Source organism: Lagenorhynchus albirostris, chromosome 10 (genome assembly GCF_949774975.1).
Source record: "Lagenorhynchus albirostris chromosome 10, mLagAlb1.1, whole genome shotgun sequence".
Taxonomy (NCBI): domain Eukaryota; kingdom Metazoa; phylum Chordata; class Mammalia; order Artiodactyla; family Delphinidae; genus Lagenorhynchus; species Lagenorhynchus albirostris.
This window is the reverse complement of record NC_083104.1, coordinates 51671370-51698888: the sequence shown is the minus strand read 5'-3', so window position 1 is coordinate 51698888 and position 27519 is coordinate 51671370. Positions and strand designations below refer to the sequence as shown.

Genomic DNA, 27519 nt, shown 5'->3' with positions numbered 1-27519 from the left:
AATAGAACCCTCTGATAAGAACGCAAAGCAAAAGAGTCAATCCTGGGGCTTCCCTGGTGGCTCAGTGGTTGAGAATCTGCCTGCCAATCTGCCTGCAGGGTTTGAGCCCTGGTCTGGGAGGATCCCACATGCCGCGGACCAACCAGGCCCGTGCGCCACAGCTACTGAGCCTGCGTGTCTGGAGCCTGGGCTCCGCAACAGGGGGCCGCGACAGTGAGAGGCCCGTGCACCGCGATGAAGAATGGCCCCCGCTCACCGCAACTAGAGAAAGCCCTCGCACAGAAACGAAGACCCAACACAGCCAAAAATAAATAAATAAATAAAAGAGTCAATCCTGGTTTAAGTCATAGCTTTAAAGTTTTCAGATGTAGTCAGGAGTTCCTTTAGCAACATCAAACTTGGGTTGAATGTCGACTCTGTCCTACTCTGCAAAAAGATATTTAGACACTTGGAGGACTTAACATGGAAAAGACAAAGTTTCATTTCTCAAGGTTAGAAGGCTCTCACCACACACAATTCATGAGTATTTATGGTGCTAACTTGGGAGGGAAAAAAAAGGGTAAAATAGTGAGAGATAAGACATTAAATAAACCTCCATGAAGTACACAGGGGAAAAACAAAATCTCCCCTTCCTTCAGACCCCAAGGGGGTCTGTAGCTGATGCAAATCCTTTGCTTCCTCCTTGGTCTTAAGAGTAAAAATGTTAAAGAACTTTATGGTTTCTCTGTATTTTGGGACGGACCCAGATAGAATCGAAGCCATGAAAACACAGAATATTAGCCTAAAAGATGAGTCACTTCCTCCTCTCAGCAAACCCCAGAGATAAATTCCTTCCTTCTCAACTCCCCCAGAGTGCCACCATTGCTTGATCTTTTTACGGAGCATCTCACCTAACGACAGTCATCACGCGTTCTCACGCGCCTGGAATGAGGCTAGGAACTGGTGAGTGAAAACCACCTCCAGGCAGCCATATACTATTTGTCACAAAGTCCATGCACTAAAATTTGTAGGAGACCCTCCTTCACTCAGAGCCTATTTACTCCTGTTTACACACAATTCTTACAAGTTTTGTTACTAAATTAATATATATTTGTGCAAAGGAGTCTGATTATGTAGTTTCCAAGTTCACAGGACTTGTGACTAGAAACAACGAATGAGGTGGAAATAGTAGATTTTGTCGGGGGTAAGAATAACTGTAATCAGGCCAAAAAAGGTTGAAAAAAAATATCAAACTCAGAATGAAAGTAGGGTCAAACCTTGCTAAGACTTTACGGCAGACTGCAGAAATAGCCACAATTCTGTGCAGCTTCTCCTATCAGGAGGTAGAGTCTGTTTCTCCATCCCTTGGATGGGGCTGGCCTAGTGACTTGTTTTGGGCAGAGAACATGGAAGAAGTGACATGTGAATTCTGACTTGGGTCTTAAGAAACCTTGCACATCTGCCTTCTTTCTTTGAACCCCGCCAGTCACCATATGAACAAGCCAGGGCTGGCTTGGTGGATGATGAGAGAGATGTGGACCAATCTCTGTGGCCTCAGCAGACAGCCAGCCAGCCAGCCCCCAGGAGGAGGGCCTCCTCCCTGACTAGAAGGCCCTGCCCATCTGAGACCAGCAGAAGAACCACCACCCAGTCTACCAACACTCCAAATCAGGACCTAAATAAATGGTTTTGGTTTGAAACCACTAAGTTTGGGGTGGTTTGTTAAGCAGCAAAAGCTAACTGATACACAGCTCCACGGCCTCAAGGTACAGTAGCATGCTGCTTTTTAGTAAAGTAAATGATGTCATTGAACCCGATTTAGCAAGAGTAGGATCATCCTCTACTAGTCAGTTCCTCTTTCACTAATCAGTCACCAAATCCCGTTAGGGCTACCTCTGTTGTGTCCGTGCCTCTCTCAGGGTTGTTGTTAAGTCATAGTGAGAGGACACAGGTGAGCACTCAGCACAGTGGCTGGTGTGCAGGGAGTGCTCCATGATGAGTCGGCTGGTATTATTTCCCACAGCTGGGCCCCCTCTCCATTCCCCCAACACCCACCACTGCTGCACTAAAGTCCAGCTTCCTTCCTTGTCCTTGGACCACTTCTCCTGCAGAAGAGTAGGTTTCAGGGGAATGAGGAGGAAGGGTCTGTCTTATATGTATCGGGTGGGAGGTGCCTCTGAGGCCTCCGGTAGCTGGTCCACCCTGGTGCTTGGATGTGGTGTTCCCGGTCCTCAAAAGTGGTGAGTTGGAGCTGAAAATTTGGGTGTTACCAGCACATCTGTGAGGATGACCTCCCACGAAAATGTAAGAAGAGGGCCCAGGATCAAGTCCTGAGAACTGAAACACAGACACAGAAAGAGAAGCCTGAGGAGGAATGAAGATGGGGAGGGAAACCAGAAGTTTGGTCACAGACGTCAGGATAGCTTCAAGGGAGGGAGTGGTTACCTATGTCAGACGTTACTTGCCAAGACGTTAACTGAGAAATGTCTGGGGTGTCACTATGTGCGTGTCGGCGGCCTCGGCGGGGACAGTTTCCGAGGAGTGTGGGAACAGAGTTCCTCCCCATCGTCCTCCACTCAGAGTCAGTTCTACAGGTTGGGTCCTTTCCTAACAGCCCCAAGCCTGGGACAGGCACCAAAAGCACACCTTTAACTTACATTGTACCCCACCTCCCCATCTGTACAGAATTATCCGTATAGACTCAAGACTGACAGGTCTTCTAGAGTATGGCCATCGGGTCTGGAAACAGAGATGACAATATTCCATTGTACTGAGTGAAGCTTTCCTTTTTGCTGTGTTGCGGGCTTTGGTGGCCAAGAGCAGACAGCTCCTCTTGGATGAACAGGAAGTACTTGAGACTGAACATGCTCAACATAGGGCCTCCGGTCCCCACCTGTGCTGCTCAGTCACCCCTCTCAGGGGCCGACAGCTCCATCCCTCCAGTTGTGTAGGCTCCAAACTCTGGAATCCTGCTTCTGAACAACCAGCTGTAAGCTGGGGGTTCCCACGCACCCCTCCTCAGGTTCAATAGTTTGCTAGAATGGCTCACAGAACACAGAAAAACATTTTACAGATATTTATGGGCTTATTATAAAGGCTACAACTCAGGAATGGCCAGATGGAAAAGATTCATAGGGCGAGGTAGGAGGGTGGCTGAGCTCCCAGCCCTCTCCAGGTGCACCTCCTGTCCAGGTGTACCTCCCACCCAGGTGTACCACCCAGCACTTGAATGTTTTCACCAACCCAGAAGCTCCCCGAATCTTGTTGTTCTAGAGTTTTTATAGAATTCCATCTCCAGTCCCCCATGTTGGCTTTAGAGATTGGGGGTGGGGCTGAAAGTTCCAACCCTCTAATCACATCATCTTTCTGGTGACCAGGCCTCCGGATAGGCCTGGTCACCAGAAAGACCAATTGATTAGAGAGCTGGAAATTTCAAAGGCAAGATGCAAAAAAAGAGTCTCAAAATAGAAGGGATTTCTGTCAGCTCTTTGTTACAAATTCTTTTATTTCGTGATTTTTTTTTTACATCTTCAAAGAGGGAATGTTTGCCTTTAAAGAATAACATTGCTTTCTGTCCGTATTCTATGTTGATTCTTAACATTCAAAGCTTAATTCTGGTAGAGGAAAAGCGGGAAGTTATCCCACCCCACCCCTCTCATTGCCAGGCTTTGCTAGGCACCCAGATGTACTGCGAGTGGTAAAAAAATGCGGGAAGGCTACACAGGATATTCATGTGAGATTATCCACACGCATCTGAAGGAGAGATAAACAGCACACACGTCACTGCAGCGGCAGAGCACGACATCTTAGTCTGGCACATCTGACCCAGCTGGAGCACTGAAGAACAGTGCCTACTGCGGGGAGTTTGCATCAGACGAGAGCTCCGTGCGGACAAAGCGACAAAGCGCTGGCCTGTGTCTCTGGGATGGAGCCAAACATGCCTGACCGCTTCCCACTGAAATCCCGGTTGACATTGGGGCATTTAACGAGAAAGCCACATCTGACTTAAGAAAGGCTGAGTAATCAGAAGTGAGTTTTTTAATCTCCTGAATCACCCTTATCAGTGACTTCATTCACTCCATCAAGGTAGTTTCTCTACAGCAAGTGAATAGCATAAGTCAAGAGGCTGGGACAGGGGCCTGACAGGGACTCCCTGCTGGAGACGGATGGAGCGGGGTTAGTGCCTGGAGGCACTTGGAAAGGCCTGGAGCCTTGGAAACGGCCCAGGCTTCAGGCAGTCCATCCCCAACGCACCCCAGAGCTGGCCCAGGACTGTCCTTGGCAACAGGGACCACTGCTCGCTGGAAAATAACAGAAAACACACATGATCTGTCCTACGTATGATACACGTATGTCCTCTGACCTTCAGACCCGTGCAACCCAGGTCCACAAAGCCTGTGGATGGGCCTTTTTGCAGGTGTGTGTGTAAAGCTTTATTGAGTTATAATTCACATATCATACAATTCCCTCATTTCAAGTGTACAATTCAGTGGTTATTAGTTTACTACAGAGCTACGCAACTATCACTCCGAAGAGAAACGCTGCACTCTTTAGTATTTACTCCCCATCTCCCCCCAGTACCCCCTTCTCCCTGCTCTAGGCAACCACTGATCTTCCCATATCTAGAGATTTGCCTGTTCTGGACATTTCTTTTTTCTTTTCTTTTCTTTTTTGGCTGTGTTGTGCGGCATGCAGGATCTTAGTTCTGCGACCAGGGATGGAAACTGTGCCCCCTGCAGTGGAAGTGTGGAGTCCTAACCACTGAACCTCCAGGAAAGTCCCTGTTCTGGACATTTCATATACATGCAATTATACTGTATGTATGGTTTGTGACTAGCTTTTTTCACTGCACATGTTTTCAAGGCTCATCCATGTTGTAACATCGATAAGTATTTTATTTATTTATTTATTTATTTATTTTCATTGCCAAATAATTTTCCATTATGTGAGTAGACCAGATTTTGTTTATGCGTTCATTAGCTGATGGGCATTTGGGTTTTTCGACCTTTTGGTTGATTTTGGATAATTTTGGATACTACTGCTGTGAACATTTGTGTACTCATTTTTTTTTTTTGCGGTACGCGGGCCTCTCACTGCTGTGGCCTCTCCCGCTGCAGGGCGCAGGCTCCGGACACGCAGGCTCAGCGGCCATGGCTCACGGGCCCAGCCGCTCTGCGGCATGTGGGATCTTCCCGGACCGGGGCACGAACCTGCGTCCCCTGCATCGGCAGGCGGCCTCTCAACCACTGTGCCACCAGGGAAGCCCTGTGTACTCATTTTTGATCAGACATATAAATTAGATGGGCTTCTGGGGTTCCAAACCCCTTGACACATTCATAAATATTGTGTGTACACGTACTTTTCAAGCATGACGGTGCAGAAAATCCATCAGACTGACTAAGTAAGTAAAGAGCTTCTGCCTGGATAATTAGCACAATCTCCCAGCTGGCCCTCGAGGCCCCGTACATGCTGCCTGCCTTTTCGTGTGGGCCTTCAAGTCAGACAGACCTGGGGCTGGGGAGCCTTTCCACCACCATGTCTGTACCTCACACACGATACTGAGGTCTCTGAGGCTCTACCTGCTCATCTGCAAACTGGAGACACTATCAGGACATCCTACCACAGGGGCCTCCTTTGATGATTAGGAAGATAGTGTCTCTTAAGTGCCGAGCAAAACTCCTGGGTCAGTAACTCCTGGGCGTGACACTTCTATGACCTGGCCAAGGCAGAACCCCTTGACCTCAAAAACATCCTATGCTTCTCCATTTCTTCATTTTTAAATTTTTTTAATTAAAATTTTTTTTTGTGTGTGTGGTATGTGGGCCTCTCACCGCTGTGGCCTCTCCTGCTGCGGAGCACAGGCTCCGGACGCGCAGGCTCAGTGGCCATGGCTCACAGGCCCAGCCACTCCGCGGCACGTGGGATCCTCCCGGACTGGGGCACGAACCCGTGTCCCCTGCATCGGCAGGTGGACTCTCAACCATTGCGCCACCAGGGAGGCCCCATTTCTTCATTTTTGCATCTACTGTTCTTTCACCTGAAATTCCCTCCTTGACAAAGCCTCCAATTCCGATGAAGGACCATCCATCCTTCAGGTGTGTTTCAAGCTCCATCTGAGCCCCCTAGCCCTGTTCATAACCCCTGTGACAGATAATGTTCTCTTTCTACTTTGCATCTCCTGAAGGTTGTTTCTCTTAAGGCACTAAACTGACACAACCTGGTGAGCAATGGTTTGTGCTGGGTCTTCTCATTGGCCTTGGCCCTGTACCCAGAGCGCCAGCCAAGCCCCTCTTCACCAACAGGACCACCCAAGGGCCTACACTCCTCTCACGTGCTTTCTTTCAAGGGACCCAGCAACACAGGCAGTTCCCCCTTTCCACCTGAAAGCAGTTACAGAGCAGCCGGGCCCAGGGAGGACACAGAATAAACTGGGCACTTAAAGAAATGCCCCTCGTGAAACTTATGACTCAGTGGGTGAAACCAGGGTGCCAGCCTGAGTGATGAAACGTCACGGAGCTGAGTCCAGGCGGGGCACGAGGTGGATCAAGGGAGACTAAGGGTCTAGGAAGGTTTCAGAGAGGAGTTAATGCCAGTCCTGACGTCGTGAAGACCCGGTGGGCAGAGGGAGGGAATGAAAAAGCGTGAACAGAGGACACCAAGAGGAAAAGGGGGGAAGGACCGGGGGTGGGCAGGGAGCACGAGAACAAGAACGAGCCTGCTTGTGCTCCAGTGGGAAGATCCGGGGAGGGCTTTGTTTTGTTTCTGGGTCGCAGAGGCCCTGGATATCGCTTCTGGGCTGCAACACGGGAGTTGGCAGAGAAGACAGAAAGGCTGACAAAATGCAGCAGGAGAAAGAGAACAGGACCTCGGCGTGGAGGAAAGAGGTGGGAGGGGGATTTGGAGCTTAGACTTCCTCCTAGAGGCCACTGGGCAGGAAGCGAGGGTGGAGGCAGAGAGGTAAGTCTGACAGGAAGCTGAGGAACAAAGGAGCCCCACCTGATAGTGTCAAGGAGGGTGAGTCCTCAGCGGAGGGGGTGGGGAAGAGGAAGGTGGTTTAAGGGGGATGATGAGGGTCATAAAGGCCAGCTGGGGACAGGGAAGAGAGAGGCCCAGGACTGCTGGGCAACTTGGGACCTCCAGAGTTTGGAGAGAGTGAGGGGAACGTGGCCCTGACAAATATGCCAGAGTGGCTCCCCCAGGGCTGCTCAGTTACTGGTGAACCAGCGGAGGCCAATGGTGGACCCACTCCCAGTGGAGGATGATCAAGGAGACAGAGTGGAAGGGCAAGGGGGTCAGTGCATTGATGGCCCTTAAAAAAATGGTGGTTGGGCTTCCCTGGTGGCGCAGTGGTTGAGAGTCTGCCTGCCGATGCAGGGGACACGGGTTCGTGCCCCGGTCCGGGAAGATCCCACGTGCCGCGGAGCAGTTGGGCCCGTGAGCCATGGCCGCTAAGCCTGCGCGTCCGGAGCCTGTGCTCCGCAACGGGAGAGGCCACAACAGTGAGAGGCCCGCGTACCGGAAAAAAAAAAAAAATGGTGGTGATGTCTACGCAGGATAGGGAAGAACTGCGGCCTTAATGGTGGAGCTTCAGGTCATCCATAAGATCCAAGAGTAGGCTTGGGAGGCATGAGAGTTTGAGGGCTAGAAATATGTGGCCAGAGAGAGGATGGTAGAGCTTAAAATTCCGGAGTTATATTCATCAAGAAATACAATATGGGGGCTTCCCTGGTGGCGCAGTGGTTAAGAATCCGCCTGCCAATGCAGGGGACGCGGGTTCGAGCCCTGGTCCGGGAAGATCCCACATGCCACGGAGCAACTAAGCCCGTGCGCCACAACTACTGAGCCGGCGCTCTAGAGCTCGTGAGCCACAACTACTGAGCCTGTGTGCCACAGCTACTGAAGCCCACACTCCTAGAGCCTGTGCTCCGCAACAAGAGAAGCCACCGCAGTGAGAAGCCGGCACACTGCAATGAAGAGTAGCCCCCGCTCACCGCAACTAGAGAAAGCCCGTACACAGCAACAAAGACCCAACACAGCCATAAATAAATTAATTAATTAAAAAAAAAAAAGAAATACAATATGCTTCAGCCATAAACCAAGTCTCAATAAACTTAAGAAGATTTTGCAACCATCACCACAATTTAATTTTGGGACATTTCCATCACCCCAAAAAGAAATCCCATACCCATCTGCAGTCATTCTCTATTCCCACCCTCAGTCGTAGGTGACCATTCACTTACTTTCTGTCTCTACAGATTTGCCTTTTCTGAACCGATTCATGCAAATGGGATCATACAATATGTGGCCTTCTATGATGGCTTCTTTTACTTAGCATAATGTTTTTCAGATTCATCCATGTTGTAGCCTGTATCAGTAGTCTGCTCCTTGTTACTGTGGAATACCATTCCATTGTATGAATATTGCACAGTTTATTTATCCATTCATCGGTTGATGGACATTTTGAATTATTTCCAATTCTTGGTTATTTTGATAATGCTACTATGAATATTTGCATGTAAGTCTTTGTGTGCACATATGTTTTATGTCTCTACCTAGGAGCAGAATTGATGAATCCTACGGTAGTTTTATATTTAACCCTTGAAGAAGCTGTCACACTGTGTTCCAAAGTGTTTGTACCATTTTACATTTCCACTAGCAATGTAGGAGGGTTCCCATTTCTCTACATCCTTGTCAACATTTGTTCTTGTCCATCTTTCATTATTATAGCAATTCTAGTGGGTATAAAGTGGTATTTCATTGTGGTTGATTTGTACTTCCTTAATGATGTTGAATATTAAGCATCTTTTCATGTACTTATCAGCCATTTGTATATCTTCTTTGTTGAACTATCCATGCAAGTCCTTTGCCCATTTTTTGATTGGGTTGGTTGTCTTCCTATTATTGAGTTATACGAATTTTTATATATTCTAAAATCAAGTCCTTTGTCAGATATATGATTTGAAACATTTTCTGCCAGTCTGTGGCTTGGATTTTCATTTTCTTAATAATGTTTTTTGAAGGGAAAACATTTTCAATTTTTTTTTTTTTTTTTTTTTTGCGGTACGCAGGCCTCTCACTGTTGTGGCCTCTCCCGTTGCGGAGCACAGGCTCCGGACGCGCAGGCTCAGCGGCCATGGCTCAGGAGCCCAGCCGCTCCGCGGCATGTGGGATCTTCCCGGACCGGGGCACGAACCCGCGTCCTCTGCATCGGCAGGCGGACTCTCAACCACTGCGCCACCAGGGAAGCCCAACATTTTCAATTTTGATGAAGTCCAATTTATCCATTTTTTCCTTTAAGGATCATGTATTAGGTGTCAAATATAAGACATCTTTGCTTCACCCAAGATCATGAAGATTTTCCTCCTTCTTCCAGAAGTTTTATAGAGGAATTAAATTAGAAATCAAAAATAAGATATGCTTTAAAAAACGCACAAATATATGAAAATTAAACAACACACTTCTAAATAATCCATGGTTCAAAGAGATAATAAGGGAAATTAGAAAATATTTCAAACATAATGAAAATATATGTCCATAAACATGTAAAAAGCAAACATTATAAAAGGGCATTTATTAAACACATGCCATGTGCCTCGTCTCTTCCAGCTTTTTTTCCAGTATTTTTTTCTTCTTCTCCTTCAGAGTTAAACTTCTCAAGAAGAATGTTTATCTTCAAGTATCCGTATTTATTCATGTGTTCATGTCCTCCCCCTACACTCCTCAGTAGAAGGCCATCTGGCTTGCAATGCTTCACTCTGCTGGCTTAGCCCTTACTGAGGGTCCCCATGACCCCCTGGTGCTAAATCCAGCAGAGATGCTTCTGTCTTCATCTCACTTGTCCTCTTGGCAGCATCAATATTGTTCTCCTCTCATTTTTTGGTCTCTCCTCCTCACTTTCTGTCATGCTTGTGTCTCTCAAAGATCAGTCTGAGGTCTTGCTTTCTTCCTTCTTCATCCTCTCTCCTTATTCCATGTCTTCAACAACCATCCATACACAAATGATCTCATATGTATGTTCCCAGCCCAGATCCCTCCTCTGAATCCCCACCCATAAATCCAACAGCCTCCTTGTGTACCTTCTCTCCACTGTTCTCCAAGGCATCTCTAACTCAGCTGTCCACATCCAGACTCATGATTTTGCTCTTCCAGCCCAAGTCCTCTTCTGAAATTTCTTCTTTCAGTAAATGGTACCATCTGCCCAGCTGCAAGCCTAGAACCTCAGAGTCATCTGATACATCCTTCTTTTTAAATCCCTATATCCGATCTGTCATTACATCTTATTGATTTAACTTTAGTCTCTCAATGAAACTATGGTCCAGCCTCCTAGACAGTTTCCCTGAATCCACATGCACCCTCAACCAACCTATCCTGGGGTCACAGAGGCTCATCACATCACAATCGTGCCATGTCTCTCTGCTGCTTCAGTGATTCTCAACAGAAAGACCAAACCTTAATATGGTTTAATTGGCCTGTCCTGATCTGGTCTCTACCCGCTTTCTAGCCTCTTCTCTGAACCACACTCCCTTTTCTCTGTGTTCCATACATTTCAGTCCTTTATCAGTTCCTCACACTGGCCACTTTCCCCTCTAACCACATGGCCTTTGCACATGCTGTCTCCTCTGCCTGGAGCATGTTTCCCTCCCCTTTCTGCCACGTTAATTCCTATTCAACACTCCTACCTCTGTCAAGCATCATGTCCCCAGGTAAGGCTTCCCTGACCTCCCTGACAAGGTCAAATGCCCAATTATTATCAACCTCCATATCTCTTCTTAGCACCCATTGCAGCTGCAGTTCTATCATTTAATTTGGGTGATTATATGATTTGGGTTGGCTGCCCCAACAAGACTTTAAGTTCCATGAGGGCAAGAACCATATCTGGTTCTATTCATTATTGTATAATTAGCACCTGGCACAAAGTTTGGGCACACAGGAGTGAAATGGAGCAAGACCCTATGGTCCTTCCCCACCATGTCCTCAGCCTGCCTTTTGTCTCTAGAAAAAATTTAGCCAAAGGATAAGGTTAATCAGAGAAGTGAGAAAAATACAGAAGCAAAGGAAAACAATCAAATAGGACAAAACAATAATAGTTTAGTCATTAAGCAAAATCAAGGACCTTTAGTTTGGGACTTCCCTAGTGGTCCAACAGTAAAGAATCCGCCTTACAATGCAGGGGACGCGGGTTCGATATCTGGTCAGGGAACTAAAATCCCACATGCCACAGGGCAAATAAGCCCACGCGCCACAACTACTGAGCTCACTTGCCTCAACTAGAGAGCCTGTGTGCCACAAACTACAGAGCCCACGTGCCTTGGGGCCTGCCCGCCACAACTAGACAGAAGCCCACGTGCAGCAAGGAAGAGCCTGTGCACCGCAACTAAGACCCAACACAAGCCAAAAATAAATTAAAAAATAATAAATAAATCTTAAAAAAATGTTAAAAAAAAAGGACCTTTAGTTCCTCCTCAAGGGCTATAGATAATATTCTAAGCCATGTCCTGTGAGCTGTCTTATAGATACTGAAATCTCCACCAGGTGGAAGAAGTTAACTACACGAGGACCAGACTGTAGCCATCACATAAGCTGCCACAATTCAGAGAATTGGCCTCAAGGAAATGGTTACAAACCGACCCTGGAGCTGAAGATTAACTGTACTTAAAACAATCAAGATGATGGTGGTCAGACCACCACAGGACCAATTTCAAGACAACTGTCAGAGCTGACTGTGCTGTTTCCATATGTAGCCCCCTCTGTCCACCTATAAAAGCTCTTGCCCCCTGATTGTCAGTTGGAGTGTGGGGGAAGTCGGCTCTGGACAGGAGTCTGCCCTCCCCACCACTTGCCAGCCTTGGAAATAAAGTAAACTTTCCTTTCCACCAACCTTGCCTCTTTATTGGCTTTTGAGCAGGAGCAGCTGGGCCCACCTTTGCTAACAGATTTTGGCTCCCAATGTGAAGCTGCGCTCTCACAATATCTGGCTCCTTGGAGTTTTCTCCAGCACAGCAGCCACCATGACGATGCACCGGGATGGCTGCAAGGAGCCCACTGCTCATGGTTCGCTGGCCCTGAGAGGGGGATTTCGGGGTGTTCCTAGCAGCTGCCAAAACCATTTGTCTCGGGGCTCCTCCCTGTTTCTCCCCTGCTCGCCACTGGCTGCCAACGTACGCTTTTCCTTGGTGGAACAGAAAGATGCCTCTGGACGAGCTGATGAGCTCCAAGACCAAGGTAAGTTCACTGGTGTGCACCTGGGCAAACTTCTCTTTTGAGCATGAGGTGCTATTTGGGCATTTTGCCAATTGGTTCTGATGTGTGTCTGATGTTGAGAACCATATGTGAGCACTGAGTGTCATTTGGGCATTTTGCCAATTGGTTCTGATGTGTGTCTACCATTGAAGACCGTTTGTGTTGGAAAGTGTTTGTTTGGGACTCCGTATTGGTCATTCTCTCAGAGGATCTGTGACAGTTCTGTCTTCTGGCGTGTGAGTGTGTATTCCATTTGTGTCTTTGGTATTCTTGTTGCCTTTTGTAAAATGAGAAATTCAGGTTCAGTTCATTAGAAAGATTTTAGCTATGACACTGTGACTAAATAAAAAGAAAGATGATTTCTTAAAACACCGTGTGGCCACCAACAGTATTCTTCAAACTCCGAAAAAAATTGGTTAAGATGAAATTCTTTTGAAATTCCAAAACTGGTTATTTTTGTATATGTAGTTAGAGAAAGCTAGCTTGATAAATACTTTTTTTTCTCTCAGAATTCTGACCCTGAGAGAACAAAAATATGCTTAGGAGAAAGTTTGAAGTTAACTCTTAACACATCCTTGAAATACAAACACAGCTCACTTTGCCTGAGACTTCAGCCTTGGGTTAATTAATAGAACTTCAAGCCAAAAAAAAAAAGAAAAAAAAAAAGGAGAGGAAAGAGGACTTAGGTATATTAAACATACATCTGATACCACATTAAAGAGAAATTGTGCATGAAAAAAATGTATGTTTTTAGAGGTTATGGAATACGTTCTTAAGTTTGCCAATCAGAAAATGCTGGTATAACAGTTCAATTACTTGTTTCTTAGTTTTATTAAGGTTTTAAAGGGTTAAAAATTGTAATATGTAAAAATGATAAGGGAAACATTTCAGTATGTAAAGCAAGTAGGATGTGTGCTGTTGGCAAGAGAAAATATAAAAAATGGAGATATTTTTGTTTTCTGTTTTTTTTTTCCTTTGGCCATGCCATGTGGCACGCAGGATCTTAGTTCCCCAACCAGGGATCGAACCTATGCCCCCCGCAGTGGAAGTGTGGAGTCCTAATCACTGGACTGCCAGGGAATTCCCTGGAGATATCTTTGTTGAGGGATAAAAGGAGAATAATTTTTTCCTAAAGCTGGTTGCTTCTGGATGGGAAAAAAATAAGGGACAAATTAATATGGATACAGAAAGTATCCTGTTTTTGTAAAAGAAGGTATTTTGAGAAAAGAATTTTGTACATTGTTAAGATCGATTAAGATTAGATTGAATTTAATTATGTAAATGAATTTTGTTATTAACAGTAAGCTGGTACAAGGTGGGAATCTGGTTTTCTCTCTGTTAAGAGAACGAAGTTTTCCTGGAATACTGAGCTGCTTTTGAAAACAGATTGTAAGTTTCTTTATCTATCTAACTTTGAGTTTTCCAGAGGGCCCCTGAGGAATCTCAGAGAGAAATATTGATAAGGAATTTGAAGAATTCTAATGGAAAGCTACTGTTTTTCTTCTAACTATACTTCTGACCCCAATGTTCAGGATGGAAAAAAAAGTTTAATGAAGTTGTCACAGAGTATAACTACTAATGATGTGTATCACTGCTGGCTTTAAGTTTACTGCTTAAAGCACATGTACAATGTTTGTGTGACGACTGGGTATAACTGATAAAATGTATCGCCTATAAACTGTTTCCCCATCAACAGACTTTTCTGTACTCGTTTGTTATGTCTGATTAGTTTTCCCCCAATGTAGATGACTAGACAAATATATAAACAAAAAGTGGGTCTAGCACTGAGGGACATGAATGGACCCAGAGTAGGCAACTGAGCCACTATGGCAACTGAGCCACTATGGCAACTTGGAAAAATACATTGATTATCAATGTTTTCTATTTACAATTGAAAGGGGAAAATGATAGAAGAAATTTCACATATTGAGGTATGGGGAAGTCATTCTGTCTTATACCTGATTTAATTTGAACTTTAGGCTAACCAAACAGCCTGTTTATGGCCTATTAAACATACACTGTACATCCACTTTAACCATTAAGGAAAAAAATACATTCAGAGAATAGTACAAAAATATGTTTTGGGGCTTCCCTGGTGGTGCAGTGGTTAAGAATCTGCCTGCCAATGCAGGGGACACAGGTTCGAGCCCTGGTCTGGGAAGATCCCTCATGCCGCAGAGCAACTAAGCCCGTGGGTCACAACTACTGAGCCTGTGCTCTGGAGCCTGCGAGCCACAACTACTGAGCCCACATGCCACAACTACTGAAGCCTGCACGCTTAGAGCCCGTGCTCTGCCACAAGAGAAGCCACCGCAATAAGAAACCTGCGCACCACAACGAAGAGCAGCCCCCACTTGCTGCAACTAGAGAAAGCCGTGCACAGCAACAAAGAACCAAAGCAGCCAAAAGTAAATAAATAAAATGAATAAATTTATTTAAAAAGCTGATCTTTAAAAAAAAAATTTTTGATTATTATCCTCATTGCAATATGTCTACTAATTTTCAAATGTTTGTCCAGGTACTATGACAAGGCAATCAAAGACAGAGGCAATGTTTTCATAATACAAAATATTGATGCTGGGCTCTCCTGGTGGCGCAGTGGTTGCGAGTTCGCCTGCCCATGCAGGGGACACGGGTTCATGCCCCGGTCCGGGAAGATCTCACATGCCGCGGAGCGGCTAGGCCTGTGAGCCATGGCCGCTGAGCCTGTGCGTCCGGAGCCGCAACGGGACATGCCCTAACAGTGAGAGGCCCGCGTACCGCAAAAAAAAAAAAAAAAAAAAAAAAAAAAATATTGATGCTAAGCTTGGAACACGAAATTATTTCCAACTCTGTGTCCATTCCCCAAATTAGGCAGCACTAGGCCCTATTTCAGCAGGAAGTAGCCAGAACAGTTGTCACCCCATTCCCTCAAAGATTTGGGGGAAATTGGAACAGAAATGGAACTAAAACCAAGTTCCTCTGCCAAGTTTATGATTAATCTCTCTATCCAAAACTTTATTCCCTTTCTTGTTCTATACCTGTCCCTCATCAAGATTGGGGAGTATCAAAGGAAAGGGGGGATTGAAATGGAGCGGGACCCTATTGTCCCCGCCCCATGTCCTCCACCTGCCTTTTGTCTTGTAGAAAAACTTTAGCCAAAGGATAGGTTTAATGAGAGAAGTGGGATAATACAGAAGCAAAGGAAAACAATCAAATAGGACAAAACATTAATAGTTTAGTCATTAAGCAAAGTCAAGGACTTTAATTCCTCCTCAAAGGCTATAGATAATATTCTGAGCCATGTTCTGTGAGCTGTCTTATAGATACTGAAACCCCCACCAGGTGGAAGAAGTTAACTACACGAGGACCAGACTGTAGCCATCACATAAGCTGCCACAATTCAGAGAATTGGCCTCAAGGAAATGGTAACAAACTGACCCTGGAGCTGAAGATTAACTGTACTTAAAACAATCAAGATGAAGGTGGTCAGACCACCACAGGACCAATTTCAATATGACTGTCAGGCTGACTGTGCTGTTTCTATATGTAGCCCCCTCCGTCCACCTATAAAAGCTCTTGCCTGCTGATTGGGGGCAGGGGGGAGTCAGCCTTTGGGCAGGAGTCTGTCCTCCCCACCCCCAATTGCTGGCAACCAAAATAAAGCAAACTCTCCTTTCCACCAACCTTGCCTCTTTATTTGGCTTTAAGAGCAGCAAGCAACTGGACTCACTCTTGGTAACAGTGGCCACTAAATATTTGTTGAATGAATAACTGAGTCATGATAAGGGCATCTAGGATGAAAACAGGACTTGGAAGTGGAGAAGACAATGGTGAAAGAAGACATGCTGATGTCTTCAAAGAATAAAGGAGAGTGAGCAGGCAGTAAAGTGGCCAAGGGAGAGCTGAGGATCGTACAGACAGTGGTGGATGCCCCCAGGGCACAGGGGCACTTTCACACGGAGGTGGGGGTGTTCTGAGAGTACAGAGTTAGGCATGAACAAGAGAAAGCAGGTGCCCCAGATATTCACCCCTTTGCCTGGGCCAGATTTTCTTCAGGATAAAGAAGAAGGGCTCCTCCTAGGCAGTTTCCAAGGGGACTATGATTTTTCTTAGAGGAAGGAGGAAGTTTCTAAAGGAAGTTGTCAGTCAATGAAAATGGGGTAGTTGGTGTACCTTCATGCTGACCATTGCATCTTCAAAGATCTGCCATGGTCCTGCTCCTGAGAAATGGGTAAACTTCCAAATAAAACCCTCCACTCTCAGACTCACACAGCATCCCATTAGCAGCTCTTTTTGATTCTCAATCAGAGACTGAAAACCAGATGTCTGAGGCCTGAATTCAAACACTTCCCATGAAGACACATACCTTGGTCCATCCGGAAAACTGGATAAAGGTGTCCTGGGGCAAGTCTGGGATCCCACTGGGAATAGAGAAATTAGCCACATAAAAGGCTGGGAGTGTGTAGTCAGATGGGCTGTGGGCACAGCCGCTGTCATGGCCATCCCAGGTCCCCAGGTGGCTGCGTACTGCATCCTCCATGTCCAGTGGGAAGATCTCCCAGTTGGTGAGGATATTGGAATCAAGAGTCAGGTTAGAAATAAGACCCTGTAAAGGAGAAACAGAGCAATGAGCTGGGGGTGGGGGTGGAGGTTGGCTTGAAGTGACTCTGTGTTCCAGCCCCGAATTCCTGGGAAAAGCAAACTGGGATATGAAACACAAACAGTATATGCAGACTCAAACGGTGTGTACATCAAAGGGACAGATCTGGCTTGAGGCCAGAGCTTTTGATCCCAAATCCCCAATCTTCAGTGTTTGGTTCAGAGACACTGCTAGAATGGAGGAAATGATGGAATTTGAGGATGAGAGAGTGAGTGGAGGGGGGGATGCAAAAGAACATCCAGCCCACTGTAAAAGGATAGAAAGGGCCGTGATGATGATAGGGAGCCTCAGACTCACATTCTGAAGTTGCTCTATTTGTCCAGCAGGGGCAGGGGCCTGGGGTGTCCAAGACACCAGCCACTGCATCGAAGCCTTTGCTCATGGTTTATCTGGCTTTCTCTTCCCAGCCTTTTAAAAAATTAATTAATTATTGGCTGCGTTGGGTCTTCATTGCTGTGCACAGGCTCCCTCTAGTTGCAGGGAGCGGGGGCTACTTTTCATTGTGGTGTGCAGGCTTCTCACTGTGGTGGCTTCTCTTATTGCGAAGCACGGGCTCTAGGTGCACGGGCTTCAGTAGTTGTGGCACGTGGGCTCAGTAGTTGTGGCACGTGGGCTCAGTAGTTGTGGCTCGCGGGCTCTAGAGCGCAGGCTCAGCAGTTGTGGTGCACAGGTAAGTTGGTCCACAGCATGTGGGATCTTCCCGGATCAGGGCTCGAACCTGTGTCCTCTGCATTGGCAGGCAGGTTCTTAACCACTGTGCCACCAGGGAAGTCCCTCTTCCCAGCCTTTTATGAGGGGAACTTCTCCAACCCAGTGGGATCCCAAATTAGTCCCAGGACACTTCTCAATATCAAGCCTCAATTGTCCAATTAGTAATTCAATAGGCATTAACAAGGCAGCTGGGTGCCAGGTCCTGGGGACTTAGACACCTCGTAAGAGTCCCCATCACTCTATAGGTCAGCATGGCCTGTGACAGCCAAGCAGGAAGGCCACTAATTACAGCCTGAGCACAAGGACTGTAACAGGGACATTTCTACTGGAGACAAAAGTGGCCCCTGTATAGCTATTCCCTAAGAGTGTCACTGCCTTGCCTCCGAGGTGTCACCAGGAGGGTCAGGAAATAGCCCCAGACACCTGTCCTCTCCTAGAGTGGGTGGTACCATCATTCCCTCAGTGAAGACTTCCCTCCTCTAGCAGATGGTGAGCTACCCACGGGGTCGTCCATATCTCAACATCCTTGCATCCCCCAAAGCGCCTCACGGAGCATGTGCACAGACTATGAACTGCACAAATGTTTGCTGAATAATGCTCTCAAAATGTACATTAGAAAAATGTATTTGCACTAGACACCTAGGCACAGACTAACCAACAGAAGTGAGAGGCAGTGCACCAAGGGGAAGGTTCTCTGCAATTCAAGAGTTTGTCCTGGTTCATCCACATCCATAAAACAGAGCAGACCGAATGCTAAGCTGGCTTTGTTGGCAAGGGAGTGCCTTTTGCGACCTCAGTGGGTTTTTTAAGCAAAGGAAAAGCATGGTGCAGTGGCTTTCTCCTCCTGTTTCTTACTAAAGGATGACTGAATTCAAACGCAAAGGAAGGCTTCTGTTTGCAAAGCTCAACTTTCTCATCACCTGCAGAGGAAAACAGTTCTTCAAAATAACCCAACTTCTAGGTTGCAAAACAAATCAGGGTAGGTTCACTCATCACATACGGAAAGGTGGGTGTGCTTTTAAAAATTACTTCTATGTGAACAGGGCTGGAGGTAAAGAGTGTATGTGGGAGAGTTTTTAAATGCATTTACAGAAACTTCCCTAGTGGCTTAGGCACAGGTCAACCTTTGAACCTCACTCCTACAGGGAAGCTACGCCTACCTTAAAATCGTTGATAGAATTGCCGTAGTTCACACGCCCCATGTTCTCCACCAGGAGGTCCAGGATGGCTCCAGCTTTCCCTGTTATGTTCAGGGTGATCACAATATTTCGCTCAAGGACTCCGTGGGGGACCTGTCAGTTCAATGCCAAATGAGAGTTAACTAGGGTGGGAGGGTCAGCAGAGAGGCAGCCCGCTCAGTTAGTTCAGCACTCGTTTTCCTGCCTGGAAGTGTCACCAGACTTGGGAGGAAATGCTCTGATGGCTCCTTTGCCCAAGTTACTGGCCAGATGCCCACGTTCCAGAAATCACTGCTTTCTACACAAGAAGGTCAGCAGACTCAGCTCCCAGCAAGGAAGGGGCAAGGCTGGTTTCCTTAGCTCTGGGATGTTTTGTTGTGCATCTATTTTTATTTTTAAATTTTGTATTTATTATTATTTTTTATTTTTATCTTATTATTTTTTGGCCCCACTGCACGGCATGTGGGATCTTGGTTCCCTGACCAGAGATCGAACCTGCGCCCCCTGCAGTGGAAGCTCGGAGTCCTAACCACTGGACCACCAGGAAAGTCCTTTATTTTTTAAATTAAATTTTTATTTTATATTGGGGTGTAGTTGATTTACAACATTGTGTTCGTTTTAGGTGTACAGCAAAGTGGTTCAGTTATACATACATACGTATGTATTCTTTTTCATATTCTTTTCCCATATAGGTTATAACAGAGTGTTGAGTAGCCCGTGTATCTATTTTTAACGGAAAGGGGATAGAGGCAAAAATTTCAGGGGAAGATTCCTAGTACAGGAACCTCTTCACGTTCTCACAGCAAAAAGGCAGTCACAAAAAGTAGCTTCTAAACAACATGGAGAGAGGAGACAAAATCAGACAAACGAGATAAAATCAGTGAGTTAGGTGGAATAGTCTCACTTCAAAATACCTGACATGATGCATTAACCACAAAGATGACACAATAAAATGAGGGGAAACAACAGGTATTTTAGCAGCAACATATTCCTAGTTTTGTTAAATGCAAGATTAAAAAAAAAAAATGACCGTAATTCACTAAGACAACCCCCAGATTGAAATTTTAGGAACTGCTGCCAGTATACACATAATGTCTTAGACACTTGCTGCCACTGAAATTAAAGCTGCGCATGACAACAGAATGGAAATACTTTCATTTAAAATTTTCTGAACAAGTTTTTTTGGTTAGGAAAAATCTCTTCGTGTGTTTTTTTTCACATGATTGTTTCAGTGAGAGGAAGGGAAATCCTAAAATGTTATCTTTACTTTGCTACAAACCCAAAGCCTTTGTGTCTTTTAGCTCTAATTATCAGGAACAAGCCTACAGAATATAATTTCTCATGTAATGAAGACCCACAGTTACATGAGTCATCTGGGGTGTACAAATGGACCCTGCCCTCCAGGAGCAAAGAAGACATGGGTGACACACATGGTCAATCAGAGGGGATGGCCCTGGATTTGGGGCAACCAGGAAGCCTTCCGAGGAGGTGGGGCCTTAAGCACAGTCCTGCGGTTCGGATGGGTGAGGGGGTGTATCCCAGGTAGACAGAGCACAGGTGAGGCTACATCAGCAAGCAAGGGGCGGAGCTAAGGGGCATCACGAGGAGGGGTAGAGCCTGAGGATGGAAAGGCAGCAACGGCCTTGACTGTCATGTTACCAAGTGCAACCCACAAACCCCCTCTCCCGTGGGGGCAGACCCACAAGTACAGAGAGAATTCTTACCCCATCCACAGAGACGTAGGCCCGATCATGGACGCCGTTGAAGGGCGAAGAGAGGGGTGTTGGGTCGCTGCAGTCTTGAGGAAGTGTTGTTCGGTACAGCACAAACCCAAAGTACTGGTTAGAGAAGGATGCAAGAAAAAGACATCACTCTTGCCATTCACGTTAGGAGAACTTGGTCACCCTCGATCTGTGTGAAAGTGACATTTCTAAAACCAGAGGAATGAAATGCTTCCCCAGCCTCGGCAAAAATTCCATCTGAGAGAAGGGAACCGGCTTCATCTTCGGGTCATAGAATAAAACTATCACAGCAGCGAACTGCAAGGAAGCCTGAAGAGTGTTTTGTCAAACGTCACCTCCCCTCCCACAAGAGGGAACTGGGCCCTGGAATGTGTTAAGTGATTTGCCCAGAATCACTCAGGGGGATCCCATCCTATATATCCCAAAGTTATTTCTGTTACCTCAAAAACCAGAACCGCGGGCTTCCCTGGTGGCGCAGTGGTTGAGAGTCTGCCTGCCGATGCAGGGGACACGGGTTCGCGCCCCGGTCTGGGCCGCGGAGCGGCTGGGCCCGTGAGCCATGGCTGCTGAGCCTGCGCGTCCGGAGCCTGTGCTCCGCAACGGGAGAGGCCACAACAGTGAGAGGCCCGCGTACCGCAAAAAAAAAAAAAACAAAAAAACCAGAACCAAAGACAACAACAACAAAAGGCAAATGGCAACAGAATGCTCGGTAAAACATTCTCCAGATCCTTGGGCCAAATCCGCTCTAACATACAAAACAAGAGTCAATCAGAAACTGTTTAAAGTGGAGGCACGAGGGAAACCGACAGGGATGGGGGTGTAACCTGTCGCTAAGTCAGTAAGTACTTTGAGAGCTGGGATCCCTGGTCCGAAAGGAAGGCCCCAACCGTCAGCCTCGGTTCGTGGCTTCCTGCTGTGGCCATTAGCTGGGGGAGGTGGATAAATCCTGAGTCATACAAGAGAGCCCAAATGGAAATCCAGCAGGGAACAGAGACAAAGTTCCCTACTCCTCGGGCCCCAAAAGAAAGTGCACCCCAGGTAAGTGGAGAGATGCCTTGCAGGAGTGGAAGGAAAACGCTAACACACGTTCCTGTGTTGCAGGAAAGTGCTGAACTCAAGAAATGCTATTGCTGTCGCCAGCCAAACCTTCAAGTGCAAGGATGCCTCCCTCCCAGACTCCAAATCTCCATCTCTCTCTTGTTTTTATCTTTTGAAAGTACCAAAGTGGTGAGTCCTAACTCAGAGGCCGAGGAAGACTTAGCCAGGGGTTTCCAGGAGGGGAGCAGAAGCTGAGATGCTCCCTGCAAAGGCAAAGCTGAGGCCTCTGGGGATGGGGTGGGGGGCAGCTGCAGGGGTACCAGGGCTGCACCCCAATCCCTGCAGCTGTGCCCGCCAAAGGGTTTGCTGGAAATAAATCTTCTATGGGCTTGTCTCAGATCTGAAACAGCCAGGGCCCAGGAGCCCCACCCGATCTGAGAGCACTGCCTCGGCCAAAGATGAGAGAGCAGAAGGGGTCTGAGGAAGAACAAGGGCTGCCGGTGTCTACACGTGAACCTGGGATTCACTTCCCAGGTTCCTGCTGCTCTGTGTCGTGTCTTGTCTGATGTGCTCAGACCCTACTCGGTGGAGAAGACAGGTAGATGAAGACGTGGACGTACAGTCAGTGTGTGTTAGAACCAGAGAAAGAACCTACCCAACCCTAATGAAAAAGTGTGGGGTGGGGAGCTTAATTATTCATTTTTATTTATCACAAAGCAGTGCAGTTGGAGTGAAATCACAAGTATAACAATAGTAACTGGAGGCAAAATGCGTTAAAGTGAGATCAGATGTGCTATTATTCCCTCGAGAAGGTGATCTCTCCGGGAAGTCAGAAAGGAGGGCTGAGATAACTTTCCATTTCAAAAAACAGGGCTGAGATCCTAAGTGATCAAACTGAACATTGAACCAAAGGCAAAAAGTGACCTCATGGGCATCCTGAAATGGTGCCCTGAGAAGAACACATCACCGCTGTCACATTTGCGCCAAAAATGTTTCACTGAATCTAACCAGTGAGGGGCCGTATACAAAACTGGGCTGACCTCTTCAGACATGTTCACGTCATGAGAGAAAGAAAAAAAGACTCAGGAACCGTTTCAGATGAAAGAAGACAGTGTGTGATCATGAACTGGAAACTGGACTGAAAAAAAGTTAAGCTATAAAGGACACCATTGTAATGACCAGGGCTACCTGACTTTGGAATGTGTATTAGATAATAAGATTGTATCAATGCTCAATTTCTTTCTTTTTTTAAAAATAAATTTATTTATTTATTTATTTAAAAATTCTGGCTGCGTTGGGTCTTCGTTGCTGCACGGGCTTTCTCTAGTTGTGGTGAGCTGGGGCCACTCTCTGTTGCAGTGCGCGGACTTCTCGTTGCGGTGGCTTCTCGTTGCGGAGCACAGGCTCTAGACACACGGGCTCAGTAGTTGTGGCTCACGGGCTTAGTTGCTCCGTGGCACGCGGGATCTTCCCGGACCAGGGCTAGAACCCGTGTCCCCTGCATTGGCAGGCGGATTCTTAACCGCTGTGCCACCAGGGAAGTCCCAATGCTAAATTTCTTAAGGGTGATCATTATGTATGGTCATGTAGGATAATGTCCTTTTTAAAAATATATGCTGTAATATTTAAAGGTGAAGTGTCATGATGTTGACAACTACCTCAAACTGCTGAAAAAAAAAGCAGTTGACTGCGTATACACACAGAGAAAGATAAAGCAAGTGAAGTAACTGTTAACACTTGGTGAATCCAGGTGAAAGCTCTACGGGTGTTGTGCTATTCTGGCAAGTTTTCCAAAATAAAAAGTTGGGGAAAACTTTTACAATAAAGATGGGGCTGTGGCCTGGAGATTAAACACACACACAGACACACACACACACACGATGTACTGTTCTTGTTCTCTTCAAAAGCAGGAAAAAGAATTTCTAATAACCTAATCTATTAAGAACACAGTCCTTCTACCTTTGAGCTAAGGACAAATAATTGTCTTTTTTGAGTAATAAAATAGTGGTTTTCCTCTGATACCTTATACGAAAGATTAATTATGTCCTAAATATACTCAATTTATAGCTTGTACAGAATTATGCTGAAGCAGGTTGAGCTACGACCTATCTGATAATAAGAAATGGGGGGAAAACACAGGAAAGATCAGCTCACCATGTAGTACTTAGAACTAAAGAGAGCGTGGAGATCCATGGTTAATTTATGTGGGGTCTGATTTATCTACTTACCGTTTTGGTCTCTGTGTTCCGAACAGGCAGAGCAGAAAGCACATTTTTGCAAGTAGAAAAAAGGTGAAGCATTACCTTTGAAGGCCTACCTGTTTCACCTGGATAAATGTCAAGGGATAAACGCTTTTTACGGGTCCAGAGGGACACAGAATGTCGAGAGCTTCCTCCACTGTCTTTAACTGAAAAGAAACAAAAGCGGCATTCACTCACTGTCACCCCTCCCTGGTAATCACAGTTGAGAATAACGTCATTGACCAACCCCTAAATAAATTGAAATGGTTCAAATTCTACTTAGTGCTGTCCCCCAGTCACCTTCAATCAATTCCATCTATTCCTTAACTCTGGATGAAAATTAACAGATGATAAACTTAAAAATAGTTTCAAACATACCTATCTGCAAACACAACCTCCTGTATATGAAAGGCCCTTAAAATGCATGAAAACCAAAGCTCCGTAAAGCCTTCCCACCACTCCCAATGAAGTAGCTCCGACTGTGCCCTCCTCTGAATTGGTCTGCAGCATGTTTCCCACGCCTGTATCACTTTCCAGTTGTTTATACCACTGCTGTCCTTGCTGACCGTCAGCTCCTTAAGGGCAGGGTCTGTACTGAGCTTACCTCCAATGCCAGCACAAGGTAGACACTCAATTCATACTTATAATTGTGTATTCTTGCAGCTCATGGTGTTTATTCTGATGCAATAACAACAATGATAATGGCTATGAGCTCTGGCTGCCTCCAGGGGAGACATCACTTTACCCGCATATCTCACTGAATCCTCACAACACCGGGAAAAGCAGGCATTATGGTCCCTTTTTAGTAAAGAAGAAATGGGGCTCAGAGCAGCTCACTTGAATCAAGGCACAGACAGGATTTGCAGTTAGGTTTGGCTCCAAACCCAGGGCTTTCCCTAATACGATACTGGTCAGGAATTTTTTTTTTTTTTGGTATGCAGGCCTCTCACTGCTGTGGCCTCTCCCGTTGCGGAGCACAGGCTCTGGACGTGCAGGCTCTGCGGCCGTGGCTCAAGGGCCCAGCCGCTCCGCAGCATGTGGGATCTTCCCAGACCGGGGCACGAACCCACGTCCCCTGCATCGACAGGTGGACTCTCAACCACTGCGCCACCAGGGAAGCCCCGGTCAGGAATCCATCAATTCAGCTGAGTGGGTGCTCTCCCACTTGGACAACTAAAGGAACTCAACTCATGGTGAAAGCTTTTATCCTATATAACTATGTTCTACTTAAACTTCATTTAGTTATTTGCTATCTTCAATTGTATATATTTAGTTTCTGGTCTCACAGTTTTCCTTCCTGGTAAACAAAATGTGCTCTGGTACTAAGGTAGCTATGTTTTAGCAATATTGTTGTTTGGAACATTTGCAATTATTTTCTGTTGCATAAAAATAAAATTTTCACAGCTCTGTAAAGACATAAACCGGGACTTCCCTGGTGGCACAGTGGTTAAGAATCGCCTGCCAAGGGCTTCCCTGGTGGCGCAGTGGTTGAGAGTCCGCCTGCCGATGCAGGGGACACGGGTTCGTGCCCCAGTCTGGGAAGATCCCACGTGCCGCAGAGCGGTTAGGACCGTGAGCCGTGGCCGCTGAGCCTGCGTGTCCGGAGCCTGTGCTCTGCAACGGGAGAGGCCACAACAGTGAGAGGCCTGCGTACCTCAAAAAAAAAAAAAAAAAAAAAAGAATCGCCTGCTAATGCAGAGGACACAGGTCTGATCCCTGGTCCGGGAAGATCCCACATGCCGCAGAGCAACTAAGCCCGTGCGCCACAACTACTGAAGCCCATGCACCCTAGAGCCCGTGCTCTGCAACAAGAGAAGCCACCACAATGAGAAGGTCATGCTCCGCAACGAAGAGTAGCCCCTGCTCGCCACAACTAGAGAAAGCCCACACGCATCAATGAAGACCCAGCACAGCCAAAAATTAAAAAAATTTTTAAAAAGACTCAAACCAACCCTTTCCTTAAGTAGTAGTAGCAATGAAGAAGTAGAAGATACTCCCTTTACAAGTGTGATTAAAGTTTGGTTAATCTAAAGCAAGATTCCTATCAGGCAGAGAGACCACATTCTTTGTAGATCATAACACACCTATCCGACACTAGGTGGAAAATGTTACAAGAGCTCAACCAACCAATGATACATCAAAGGGCTTCATGAATGGAAAAATTATACAATCATGTTTGGTATTTTGCTTAAAGATAAAAACTTATGATGCTATTTTAGAATTATCAAGATTCTTAAGAAATATGTAACTTTTTTTTCCTTGTGAGTTAACCCATGTAGGAGTTAGGGATTATCAGAGGGGAAAACCTGAATTCACAGATGGTCAAAACAAATTGATTTGGGCTACGTCACTCCTATCAAATGAAACCTCGCTTCTTTGTCTCTTTCCCTAGAATAAAATGGTCTTCACTCATATTTATGATTCATTTCTAGCTTTCCCCCCTGATCTCCCAATTACCATATAAGCCACGAGGACATAATTTTGAGATGGAGGGGAGTGTATAATTGAGGGTTAATGCCTGTGCCTTTTGAGAACCCCCTCTGAGAAAGGTGAATTATAGAAGAGAACATCACCAGCCATAACAATAAGGTGCACGTTATTCCCACAAGGGCTCCTAGTACTGCTTTTGACATGGATAATGGAACCAAAATGATCTAAGAATGCCCGCTCGTGCCCCATGTGCTCACCCTGTCAACATGCACACAGAGTCTCTCAACTCCCGTGTCCCTGTTTTCCCAGAAACATCATCCACCCCATCAGTCTCACAGAAAACAAGTTCACAGAAAAATAACGAACCGATTCCCCAGCATAAACACTTTCACTCACGATTGCTGAATTCCACTTCCTCACTCTCAATGTTTCTGTCATTTTGTTTTTTCTTACCTTTTTCAGACCAACTTTTCCATATGCAAACTTCGGTGTGGATGGAGGGATAGGGCCTTCCGGTACTTTTTCAAACTATAAACCAGAGTGGAAAAAGACAGAAAAGAAAAACAGCTGTTAAACTCTCAGAAACATATCTATACAATTCATGTTTCAAAAGGAGGGTCAAAGAGTCAAACAACAGTGCCAGTGATTTTTGGAAAGGCAAAGGAACCAAAAACTCTCCCCAAAACAGAATCTAAGTGTATATCTTTGTCTGTTCTTTAAGCTCCAGGAATCATTCAAATAATTATAGAACAAAAGACTTCAAACCGAAAGCAAAAACAAGTAGAGAGCATAAAGGTGACAGCAGAAGATTGAAGTGGAGGAGAAAAGGAAAAAGGCACATGGTAAAACGGACTCTGAAGGGAGGGAGTTTACAGTAGGAAAAGATGGTATTTGCAGATTAAATCTCATTGGTAGATTAAAGTTTTGTGTCAATGTTAAATTTGCTGTGGTTATATAAGAGCATATTCCTGCCTATTCTTACAAAATACACACTCAAGTATTTAGGGGTAAAGGGTCCTGATGTCTGCAACGCTCCAGAGGTTTAGGGAACACACGGGCTTGGCGAGGGGCAAATGATGACGCAAATAGAGTGAAATGTTGACAGGGGTGAATCTGGGTGTGGAATATACAAGTGTTCTTCGTAATATTCCTAGTCTTGAAACTTTTCTGTAAGCTTGAAATTATTTTTCAATAAAAAAATTTAGAAAATAAAAATATTTTATTTTCTAAATAAAATATTAAATATGTACACACACAGAGTCACACACACAATTTATATTAACATCAGAAGGTATGGGTGTAATTCCCAGGTCTTAAAA

At 45.8% G+C, this 27519-nt stretch overlaps 1 protein-coding gene across 1 annotated transcript in view; it reads right to left on the bottom strand.

Annotated features, from left to right (window-relative positions):
* Positions 1-27519, bottom strand: part of GLB1 (galactosidase beta 1) — a 90123-nt gene that overhangs the window by 5772 nt on the left and 56832 nt on the right. The window contains exons 11-15 of the mRNA XM_060162454.1: positions 26654-26728; positions 23848-23937; positions 20475-20588; positions 18733-18864; positions 16568-16807 (exon numbers count right to left, since the gene is read on the bottom strand). Coding sequence (XP_060018437.1) covers positions 16568-16807; positions 18733-18864; positions 20475-20588; positions 23848-23937; positions 26654-26728 — 651 coding nt within the window. The remainder of the gene's footprint in view (positions 1-16567; positions 16808-18732; positions 18865-20474; positions 20589-23847; positions 23938-26653; positions 26729-27519) is intronic.